Source organism: Sinocyclocheilus rhinocerous, unplaced genomic scaffold (assembly GCF_001515625.1).
Source record: "Sinocyclocheilus rhinocerous isolate Xijiao unplaced genomic scaffold, SAMN03320098_v1.1 scaffold1276, whole genome shotgun sequence".
NCBI lineage: Eukaryota > Metazoa > Chordata > Actinopteri > Cypriniformes > Cyprinidae > Sinocyclocheilus > Sinocyclocheilus rhinocerous.
Window position 1 is genome coordinate 48,708 of NW_015630032.1, and position 12,552 is coordinate 61,259.

At 37.2% G+C, this 12,552-nt stretch overlaps 1 protein-coding gene across 3 annotated transcripts in view; it reads right to left on the minus strand.

The window, feature by feature from the left end:
• Positions 1–12,552, minus strand: part of LOC107739827 (sodium- and chloride-dependent glycine transporter 1-like) — a 60,760-nt gene continuing 48,208 nt past the window's right edge. For all 3 annotated transcript variants that reach the window (XM_016552035.1, XM_016552034.1, XM_016552036.1), the window contains 12 exons: positions 10,544–10,700; positions 9,398–9,529; positions 8,195–8,465; positions 6,882–7,014; positions 6,483–6,617; positions 6,302–6,405; positions 5,766–6,003; positions 4,227–4,361; positions 4,035–4,134; positions 3,834–3,934; positions 3,555–3,725; positions 1–2,315 (listed from right to left, as the gene is read on the minus strand). In XM_016552035.1, the coding sequence (XP_016407521.1) occupies positions 2,091–2,315; positions 3,555–3,725; positions 3,834–3,934; positions 4,035–4,134; positions 4,227–4,361; positions 5,766–6,003; positions 6,302–6,405; positions 6,483–6,617; positions 6,882–7,014; positions 8,195–8,465; positions 9,398–9,529; positions 10,544–10,700 (1,902 nt within the window). In that variant the 3' untranslated portion in view covers positions 1–2,090. The remainder of the gene's footprint in view (positions 2,316–3,554; positions 3,726–3,833; positions 3,935–4,034; positions 4,135–4,226; positions 4,362–5,765; positions 6,004–6,301; positions 6,406–6,482; positions 6,618–6,881; positions 7,015–8,194; positions 8,466–9,397; positions 9,530–10,543; positions 10,701–12,552) is intronic.

Consider the following 12,552-nt stretch of genomic DNA (forward strand, 5'->3'; position numbering starts at 1 on the left):
TTCCATCACTCGTTTCTCATGCGATACTTCAAAATGCGCATTAAAATAGGGCGATGGAAACATAACTTATGACATCAAAATGACATGTTCGAATTTCATAATTAAATTAAGCTAATTTGAAAGCTGAGACTTTGTATTATCAAACTTCGTATTATCAAAACGAATGCAACAAAGCATTTCTTTGCCTCATTCCGACTCAAAATGAAGGAGCACGTCACATATTGCATTTCTCCTCGCACAACACAGGAGAGAAATACCAAATAAACTATTTTGTCTTGACTATATACAGAGATTCAATGTTTAATCAGAAGTCTCAATACGTGATGCGTCAGCACATTAGCAGCTGCATAGCCAGACTCCCTGTTAAAAGGCGTCAGGCGACATCCCAGACAAATTCACAGTGTAACCAGGACTCTTCATCCAAGTATATGTTCCACTACAACCGTATACATCATAAGTAAAGGGGCCTTGTTGAAACATCACTGAAATTATATGATATGCGGCATCTAGCCATACCAACAATATGACCAAAATTCTCCATACCAGTATATCTCCTCTCTACAAAACCAGAACGAAACAGAATGCACCACATTACCATAAAATGCTGTGGTTTCTATTGTAAAAATTGGATAGTTTGACCTTTTATTTGTCTAGCAAGTCTATTTAATGTTGTTTTAAAATACTAGGCCAAAAAAGCTGACTTCCCCAACGATTTCACTAACTAACCACAGTGATTTTTGACTGATGCTACGTTTACTTCTGGTCATTCCACATGCAACCTTGAGTTACCTCTTTTTTCAGTGTTCGATGACACAACCGTTCAGCTCAGCACAGCCAGATGCCTTTAAATGACACATACACACCAGTTCAAGTCTCTTAACACACACAGACAACAAAAAATACACACAAACATACCAACTAAATCAGAACACAAAGGCCTGTGCACATGTTTTTGGTAACATGCCTCTTTTTCCGTGTAGAGCGGGGTTAGTGTGCATACTACAGTACTGAATCTAATGAGGAACTAGCTGCTTCTTTTATCGCACACATGCTCCCCTCGCTCAGGAGATGCCTCGGCTCGAGATGCCCGGAAGACTACACAGATTTGGCATTTCATGTGGAAGTTCCTACATGAAAACCCCTCTCCTTCATGTCAAACACTCAACATCAGCAATAAATCATCTCAAGGTGTTGGAAAATGTTTTGCAAAAAACAACCCTGTTTGTAACCCTGAGAATGGGCTTGAGAAGTTATATGCCTCGGTCCAGATACCTCAGTCAGTAAGAGCTTAAGACCAAATATCCTTTGTTTTGTATTTGTGCTCTCACTTAAATGGAAATCAAGTTGATATTCTCTTGGCCTATGCTTATTTATCGGTATCAGCCAGTCTACTTGGCCAGTTAACAAAAGTGTTAGCTCCAAAATTGACTGGAAATCTAGTCAATGGATAATAGATGTTCTGTTTTGTAGTTTTAGGTGGATTTTGAGTTATTATGGTGTTAAAAGGTCATTTAACATGCATTATATCATGTACTGGCATTACACTGACCATCAGCCACCCTGCTCTCAGACACCAACATTGGCCATTGAAAACCCCATATTGGCTTGAGAATGAGATGGTCCCCAAACAAGAAAATGGGTACAAAACAGAAACTGAAAATAACACTCCATTTAACAGTGCCATTACAACATTACCACAAAGAATATTTGGTCTTCAGCTATTAAACCTGACCAGCACTGCCGCCACTATACATACGCCAAGTCCAACTGTAGCTTCTGCTGCCGCTACAGTCACATTTCCAGACTACTCAACACAGAGTGAAAATATTGTACAATGCGCTATATACACACTGCGTGTATGCAAACACCTCTTGTATATGAACATGTCTTTTTTCTTGTCTTTAAAAAAAAAATAAACTGCAGTATTAAATTAAGTGAACAAAAAGAAAAAGGTTTTGGATGACAACCAATTTCTCTAGAGGTTAGATTTCATAAAGCCCTTACAATATGTAAAGGTCTCCAGCGAGAGTGGCCTGTCCCGCAGTGTGGGAATGGGAACCGTCCTGGGGGGAGGGTGGGGAGGGGCTCCTCTATGCGCTTGGTGAGGGGTTTAATGTGGAGCCGTTGCTTCCTGGGATGGTCAAACCGATCTCATCCTCTTTCTCCTTGAGTTTCTCTTTACCCTCATCCTTCAGGTCTTCTTTGAGAGGGCACACCTCCACTGACTCAGGGCCTGTAGTGGCGTATCGGCCCTTGCGGTGCTCCTGGAGAGCCGGGCCCCAGTCTGGGTCAGGCTTCACGGAGTTCTTCAAACGCTGCAGAGGTAAGAGTCGATTTATCAACTGTTTTAATGTAGGATTGACATATTTTAAAGCTAAAACTAGATCATTTTTCAGGAAAATAATAGTTGTTACCATGATTAACTTTTTTTCTTAAGGCATATTTACACCAAGAACAAAACGTAAAAAGCAGACCAGATATTCAATGGCATGAACAAAGAGGAAATTTACTCCAATACTATAGGTGGCGCAATGCACTGGCTGCTCCGACATTTTCCAAATTAGTACAGAAAATAATGTTATGTCTGTGCAAAACATCCAGAATAAACAAAACATTAAAGATGAAGTAATAATGAAGTCATGCTGCATCGGAAGATGGTACAATACATTAAAACAACTGCGGAAGCTAGTTTTAAAGGGATAGTTTTTTTTCAAAAATGAAAATTCTGAGCTTTCTGACCCTGCATAGACAGCAACGCAACTACCACGTTCAAAGGCCCAGAAAGGTAGTAAGGAAATTGTTAAAATAGTGCATGTGACATCAGTGGTTTAACCGTAATTTTACGAAGCTAAGAGAATAATTTTTGTGGACAAAGAAAACCCAAATAACGACTTTATTCAACAATTTCTTCTTTTCCCGTGTAAGTCCCTGATGCACGTACCACGACGGATGCGTGTGATGCCGCTGACGCAGGAGCTGGCGTTCTGACATAGAACGTCCATCTCTCTTAGTTCATCGTCTGTATATCCTAGTTCAAATAAGTAAGGCTGGGCAAAAAATTGCAAGTCATCCTCTCTATCGAAATCTTCAGACATGTTTACGAAGACTGTTTTATGTACAGCGTGCGTCATCGTCTGCTTGTAAACGAGGTGCTGCACATCCCGGTTCTACATCAGAACGCTGGTTCCTGTGTCAGCAGCATCACACGCATGCATCGTGGTACTCGCCTGATCGCACAGCGGAGACTGACAGGAAAGAGAAAAAATGTTGAATAAAGTCGTTATTTTTGTTTTCTTTGTGTGCAAAAATGATTCTTAACGATGTCCTTACTGCCTTTCTGGGCCTTGAACATGTCAGTTACATTGCTGTCTATGCCAGGTCAGAAAGTTCTCGGATTTCATCAAAAATATCTTCATTTGTGTTCCGAAGATGAACGCAGGTCTTACGTGTTTGGAACGACATGAGGGTGAGTAATTAATGACAGAATTTTCATTTTTGGGTGAACTATCCCTTTAAGGTGCCGATGACAGCTCTTTAAGCAGAACACATCTTACCTCTAAAAATGTGGATCCTTCAGACACAGCTATCTTGAACAGAGCATAGATAGGTATACAGATGACTGAAGACAAAGCCATGAGAAACCCAATGACCAATGACCAGCTGGGGTACACATAGTCATTGTAGGTAATGGGCTTGTACTGTATCACGGTGAAAATCAGAATAAACTGTGAAGAGACAGAGACCAAAAAAAGGATTCGATTGAGTGATATGGAGAAACCTGATTTAGGGGAGAAAAACTGAATCAGAAAAACCTAAAACAGGCTGTCACTCACAGTAATAATGAAAGGCGACACAAATCTCCAGCAGATCCTGAAGAAGACTGGAGGAGGGAAGCCTAGCATCATCTCCACATCTTTAAAATAGTTCTTGTGGCCTAGGTGGGAACACAACATTGAAATGAACACCTCAGTGTACATCCAGCTACTCTGGCCTTTAAATAGAGCATGTAGAAAGTGACTTATTTGAGGACTCACCATAGACATACATTATACAGATGCACATAATGCAAGAGATGATGACCAGAGAGAAACTGGCAGCGTAGTTGTCCATAAGCAGCAACCAGTATATTCCTGCCTAAATCATACGCAGCATAATAGATCAAGTCAATCCATGGATTAAGGATGTGTGTCTTTTTTTGTTTGCTCGAGTGTGTTTTTGTTACTCACCCGTGTGGTCAGCGGCACTCCCAGGAGGAATCCTATTACAGCGACTCCCAGTGTGACATAGGTCTTATTTTTGATAATCCAGTCAGTTCCAATCTCATCTACTACAGCCGTCACCAAAGTCTCCAGTAGACAGAACTACAACAGTGAACAGAAAAAAAAAATGTATATCACTTTTTTCATGAACTGCTAGTTAAACAGGACATTTACTAAAATAAATACTAGTTCTGGTAAAGCAAGTAAGGTGAAATTTGTAGGTAAAAATGTAAAATAAATACATAAAAATATACATAAAAGGAGAAGAGGAAAGGTTTTGAAGAGATAAGTAATTTGAAATGTACTATAAACAGATGAAAAAAGAAAAGAACACATTTATAAAACAGGGCATTTCTGTATGCAGATATTATAAAGAAGTCATTGTTGTTTGGATTGTGAATGCTTAACGTTTAGTTGCTGGGAGATTTTCATACTTTAATCTTAAAATCCTTAAAAAGTATAAGACCAAAAATAGACAAAATTTTGAAATTATCATATTCTTATTCATTCCAAAACTGTACACAAAATGTATTGTACCCCATATAAGCGATACTTGATGAAACTCTCATCAAATCCTAATTGCAGTCTGTGTAACAATAGCTCTAAAGGTACTTTTTTGCATATGTTTTGGGACTGTTCAGTTATATCCAATTTTTGGAAACATGTAGTTCAAGTATTAAAACATATCACAAAGTTGCATTTTGACCTTGATCCTTGTCTTATGTTGTTAAATGATGATTCTTCCTACAACTTTACATTAGTTCAGAGAAGATTGTTAATGTCTGGTTTCACTGCTGCTAAAAAAACAATTACACAGCAATGGTTCACTCCTGACATGGATCTTAGAAGATTCTGGCTGCTGTCTTTTCATTATATTGTTTGTTTAGAACGCAGCACTGCAAGGATTAATGGGGCTAGAATACAAACTGTCACTTATTGGAGTAGTATAGCCCAAGCTCTAAAAGAATTGTTTTAAATTGATGATGCATTATTCTGTGTGGTAATTTGCTGCCGGGGTTTATTTGTATGTTTCTTTTAAGTTACCCTGAAATATTAATTACTTGCTGTACTTGTGTCCTTTGTGCGTTTTGTTCTTTTTCTTTTTTTTTCTTGGTATTTATGCTGTCATCCAACATTTGTAATGTTATTATTAAAAATAATAATAATAATAAATTTTTTTTTTGAAATTATCTAAATTATAGTTTGAATAGAGTCCTATAAGTGGTCCAGGCTGAATTTCACAACTGATCAAATGCTTGGTGTCAGTAAGACAGTTTATTTATTTATTTTTTTCATTTATTTACATTTATTTTATTTTTTTAAATTGTAATAATATTTCACCACATTCCTAGTTTTACTACATTTTGTTTTATAAATGCAGCTTTGGTGGGCATTAGAGAATCCTTTAAAAAAAACTTTTTAAAAACCTAACCAATTCCAAACTTTTGATCTGTACTGTAATTGCAAAAAAACTGTGGTAAAGAAAAGAAGGACAAATAAAAATACCTGAGTACCAAGGCCCAATAAAATGAGCATAAAGAAGAACAGCAGGGACCAGAGTGGTGATATGGGCAGCAATGTTAGGGCCTCCGGGTAGGCCACAAATGCCAGGCCTGGCCCATGATCGGCCACCTCTGACACATCCACCCCCAGATGATTAGCCATGAATCCCAGGATGGAGAAAATAACAAAGCCAGCATACACGCTGGTACCACAGTTTGTTACACTGATGATGATACTGTCTCTGTTTGAAAACAGACAAATACATTTTATAATTATTAGTAAGTCTGCAGTCATATCAGAATTTGAACTGAAATTCTTTCATTCCTTCCTTGATTTCACATAATACAAGTTAGAAGTTCTATGCATTTATCAGTACCAGCCACATGGGGGTGCCACAGTATTCTGTTTTCATTCATTCAGTATTATTATGTATGCAAGTCATCAAGCACTCACCACACTCAAATACACAATACTTAAAGTCTACGTGTTTTAAAATGACAGAGAAGCAGAAAAAAATAAAGGGATAAAATGTTTATTACCTAAAACAGTTATTGTGGAACTTGTTATATGATGCCATGGTGATAAGCCCACCCCAGGCGCAGCCCAGTGAATAGAAAATCTGAGAGGCAGCATCCCCCCATACCTGCAGAACACAAAATATGTTATTATAAACATAATATCAGTGATCACTTCAGTGATCACAGTACATAATGTACTGACCTTGGCATCTAGAATTTTCTCCCACTGAGGGGTCAAATAGTATTTGATACCACTGACGGCTCCTTCCAGAGTGATTCCTCTGATGAAGAGAATGGTCAGCACCACATAAGGGAAGGTTGCTGTGAAATACACCACCTGATGAAAGACATAATATTAAAACTCAATTAAAAAAAAACACACATGTAGGTATGGCAAGCAGTGCTATTTCAGTGTTATATTATTTTGAATAAGCTTTTATTTTTACATTTTTAGTTATTTTAATATCAGATTCTATACAGCTTTCACTTTTCTCACTTAAGTTTATTATTTCTTTCTTTATTTTTTCCAGCTAGTTGCCAAAGTTTTTAATCTAATATTCACATTTTAATATTATGTCACAGGAATGGATGTTCAACTCACCTTGCCTGATGACTTGACTCCTCGAATAAGACAGAGGAACACAACTACCCATGATACAGCTAGACAGCCCAGGATAGGTAGACGCACCTCCCCGAAGTCCCCAATACCATCAGAGACATTCAGCACATAGTTCCTGAGAGGGCAAAAGCCAGTAAAAGAGGGGTGAGAGACTGCAGGATGTAATACAAAGCATAAACAATTCACTCATCAAATTTATCATCCTGATCTAAGTATTTATTATTATTAATATTTTGTCAGAGCTTGCCTTTAGGTTAAACACATTAGAGCACAGTTCCATCAAAAACAACCTCATCCACACAATGAATGAGTTTACAGAAGGCAAGAACAAGAAGGTCTTTCATACCACGGGGACAACACAGTCCAGAGGGCACAAAGCATTTATAAAGATGTTAAACGGTCCGCAAACATCTCATGGTCAAAACCTTGTATTCTCTGACCACAGGCAGTAAAGTGAAGCATTCATTCCAAACCACATACAATCACAATCACACTCTTGGAAAATCAAAACATTCTGTGCCTTCTTTCTTTCCCATTGTCTTATGTCATCCTACATAGTGTTCAAAGATAATTCAACAAACACATCTGTCAAGTCCAATGCACAAAGATCCAAACATCAAGACAAAATGCAAGACTCCTGCAAACATGTATTAATTACCAGCTTTCAACTATCAATCTGTCATGAATTTTCCGAACTGATGAATAATGGATTGACTATATAATTATCTTGAGATTCAACTCTCTGGATCTTTTCTTGCTAGCATTTATATTTGTGTATAATAAACATATACGGATTTCAGTGACGCTTATTTTTTGTCTTGTTAATTTATTAAAAAATACATAAAAAAATTTAATTTATGTATTAAAATTAATTTAAATATTTTTGGGAGGCATGCCAGGCTGATACAACTGTCTTGTCAACAAAAGAAACAAATTAATTATTATTTATTATACTACTTATTATGTCTTAAGAAAATGATATATTAACAACTACTGTCCATTTAAAGTTACGTGGTCCAATCAACATGCAGAAAAACTGGAAATTACATCATAGAGAGGACCTGCTCAATAAGTCTCTTAAAAATCTTTTAAAATATCCAAGAATTCTTTTTAGACAAGGCAATGTTATTTTAGGTTTTGAAATGTCATACAAAAACTATAATTCATTTTATTTTATTAATGATTCATAATATAAAAAAAAAACATTTTACCTTTAGACAATTTTTATATTTAAATAATTATAATTACTACAGTAAGATACATAGATGAATCGACCTACAAAGGTGTGCATTTACCTCCAGTACTCTTCACTAGGACTGGTCCTTTTGGTGCGGTTGACTATCTCAGTCACCCCTGACACGACAGCAGACACATTGGCGAAGGTGGCGTTAGCTCGTGGAGTGCCCACCACTCCAGCGCAGTCAGGGGTGTTCCAGGGGTTGTTACAGTACGTCCAGGGCAGCAGGTTTGTCATGGACATGAAGAAGTAATAAAATGCAATGCAAATCACCACATTGTAGTAAATCCCAATATAGGTCGAGACCACCATCATTCCATAGCCCACACCTTGAAGGAAAGAGAACAACCAAATGACAATTTGGTTAATGGATATTTAGTTTTGAAAACCCAGAAAGCAATAGACTCATCTGAGAAACCTGTGATGTAACATCAAAAATAACCAACAACAACAGTGAACACAAAAACGTATATTGGGATTGCATGACATGGTAAATAAATCTAGATGAAATCGTATTATTTTGAAAAATACTGAAATATTGCTTTTCAACACAATAAAGCATTTAATCATATTCTGCATTTCCCAATTTCAACAGTATGTGCAAAACATACCAACCAGTAGGTGGTGTCGGTTTTCATGAATTAAACATTATCTGGTGGCAGTAGAAATACTGAAACCCACGAAACTAAAACTAAACTAAACTAAACTAAATTAATTGAGTGAGTGAGTGGCTGAAATGACTGAAGGAAAAGCTGGCTTTGGAAAAACAATGTTTTTTTCTGTTTATCTTCTGTTTATCCTCATTCAAAATATTCACAAAAAAATGTATTAATTACATTAAATAAAGTTAAAAAAAACTAAAAAAAAACGTTTTTTTAAAATTGTGAAATTAGCTTTTTGTCTTCAGAAAATGTTTGCCACAATGACTAAAAATTTAACTGATATCTATTATTAAAGTAAAAATGTTTTGAAGAAATTATGACTCATGATGAATGCATTTAGCATTCACATGGCACATTTTTAAACCAAACTCAGACCACCTCCTGATTTTGTGAGGAGTGTTTAGATATTGCAAGCCACCCTGAGGTGAAGAAAACACTGTTAAAAGTGTATGTTTAAAGATAATTACTAGTTTAACATGTAAAACAGGTCATGCCATACATTAAAGGGCAAACCAACCCACATAGATTAATCCATGACTTTTCAGTTTTCATTTAAATATTTTTTGTTCTCACACCTCCTTTAACGGCCTCATGCTCACCTTTAAACATGGGGCTGACCTTCCAGACTCCCAAGCACCCGAGGGAGGTGAACTGCCCAAAAGAGAGCTCCAGGAAGAACAGAGGGATGCCACAAAACACCAGCATGATGAAGTATGGGAACATGAAGGCACCTGTGATACACAAATGCCCACAGAGTTACAGAACCATTTTATCCTGACACATTAGTCTTCTAGCTAAAGACAGACACGTAGGTGTTCTTATTTACATAAATAGTAGGAAACAAAAGTAGTTTAAAAATGACACCAAGTATAGCCATGGTCTATTTTCAATTATAGTGTTCCCTAATGCTTACGCACATAAGCAAGTAAACACCTGATGATACACAACCGATCTAATTTGATTGGGCGAGCTGCATTTCAACTGCATACTGGAATGTAATGTGGATTCCTTGCTTTGGGTGTTTTTAAGACAAGGGCGGAGTACGGCCCTGGGCAATGGGGTTGATGTATCAGGGGCCTCTGAGTGCCAGGGGCCTCAAACTGAGGGGCCCACAGTAGCCCAACATCAAGGAACAAGGCACTTCATTCCGATACAGATAGGTGAACATTGCTTGAATAATAATATGGATCTAATAAAATGCAATGAATGATCGAAGATGCATACAAATAGTTAAAAAAAAGCTGCTGGTGCCCTGTGGCCTAACAGGACCATAATCCATCCTTGTTTAAAGAGCCTGGAGTTCAGTTACTTATCTGAATTCTGGGCTAATTCAGGGTATGGCTTCCGAATCCGATAAGAGGCAGCTCTAGGAATATGAGATCATGGGGCAGAGGTTTCCGGGCCAGGTCATTGGGGACCTGCTTCTAGAGACCCTTGCTTACTCTAGCCTGGTCTATTTTAAGTGAGGTGTGTTATGAGACTTGATACCAAACGAGTACCCTTTTAAGGGAGCAAAGAATTTGGAAAGGACCCAGTGGTATGACTTACAAAAACAAAAACCTAAATACCATCAATTTTACTTTCGATTACATCCATAGACTTTCAGACTTACATGAAAAACAATTAACTTATTCTATTTTAGGAATCTAGCAAGAAATTATAAAATGCTAAACCGTGCAGGAAAGGCACAGAAAGAAAGACCAGATAGATCATGGGAAAAGAAGAATAAAGTAAAAAATGGTCACCTCCTCCATTCCTGTAGCAGAGGTAAGGAAACCTCCAGACGTTTCCCAGCCCCACTGCGTAGCCAACACTGGTGAGGACAAACTCAATCTGGTTGCCCCAGTTTCCCCTTCTGGAGTTTTCATCTTTCTTTACTGGCTCTCCTGGAACTGCTCCATTCTGAAACAGACATGCGTACGAATGAAATGAAAATGAAAATCGCTCTCATGAGTCAGAAGTAAACAAATTTTGTTTACAATAAGCACTCACAAAACCTTAATTCAATCAACATTAAGATTCCAGGTTAATATTTATGAATGTATGTGAAAGTATATTTTAGATGCTGTGACTGATTGTGGTTTTCTTTTTTAAAATCATCTTTTGGACCTCCCTAAATTTGCTTAAAATGGTCCGGAAAACAGCATTTTTGCATTATGTGGTCATCCAAGTAATTAAAAAATGCAAACAAATTCTTATAAAACGGTTTCAGGTTAACTTTAGCATGACACAACTCAACTGCATTGACAAAACAAAACTGAAACAATAATGTTAATGCCACGGTGAAGTGATACTGCTCATGCCTCCAACATATGGAGCTCCCATGATGATGCAAGTTTGAGTTTGGGTTGTCAATTCATAACTCCAGTCCCATCACTTCCTATAGCTCTCTACTAATAAAAATGTGTTACAAGAAGACACCTACAAGAAAGCAAGAAGTTAGTCACATGTCAGAAAGTTTGTGTGAATTTTGTGAAAACTCCTAAATTGCATGCTAGCACTGTGGAGGGCTCAGAGAGTGTGCTGGAGCGCACTTGATGTGAACTGAAATCACCGTCATGTGCACAAGACAAACATTTGGTCTTGTCGGCCTGATTTAAAGTTTACTCTCTCCATCTGTTCTCATCAGATGCTCTTCATGTTGACCTCTAAGGCAAGCTCACGATCTGATCTAAGCACACGCTCTGTCCGCACAGTGAGCATGCTGCGGGAGATGAACATTCAGCACCTATGCTTGCGGTCTTCCCTGCAGCTCTGGCATGAATCCAGGCTGCACTTGATGATTCTAGTGAGCAATTATGCTTTACAAATGCTTAGTTGACAACTAACTATGTTTAGATGTAATTGTAAACTTTGTGTTTCATCATTTTCATCAATATAATTGTCACTTAATTAATTCTGACAATTGTAACTTAACTTTCATCAAGTGTAATTGTCACTTAATTAATGTGAGTTAATAATTGCATATGTAATAATTAAAAAGAATTAGAAACTCTCTAGATGAAGTACCACCGCTGTGATATGCTGACTGCCTAAATATAAAAAGACTATGAGCTGGCTGTATAACTGTGTTGTAGCTGTAATGGTATTCCTGCATTTTTTTATTTAAGGTATTTAAGGTTTGCTTCAGGTTACACAAGGCACTAAACACACACACACACACACACACACACCTATTTAGACTCAATGCAGCATCTGAGTCTGAGCTCCCTGGGCCATTGCTTCCCACAGGATCACACAGACACATGTGCATCAGCAAAATGAACAATAATCCAAAGTTTGCCTTTCAGCCCAAATGAAATATTCATTTTGTTAAGCATTAAACAATGCAACATTTCTTGAACAAGAACACAAAAACCCTAGTGAGCATAGACAACTACCACTTATTCTTGAACCTGCAAACGGTCTAACTGTATAAGTCCACTGAAGCAGAATGAGTAGGGCTGCACGATTATGACAAAAATCATAATTGTCGATTATTCCCTTGAAATTGTAATAGCTATTATTAATTACGATTATCACAATTTACACTGAATGATGTTTATACCATTGTTTGATGCAACTGCATGCTGTATTTTTATATGAAAATAAACAAGCTGAAAACACTTAACTGAAAAACTTTTAGTGCTTTTCTATAGTATTAAGCCTCAAATGTCAACAATACATCGGATTGGTTTCTTCTTTAAATTATAAAAAAAGTAAAAATATAAATGGTATTATAGTGTTATACTAAAACTAAAATTAAAATAATGGG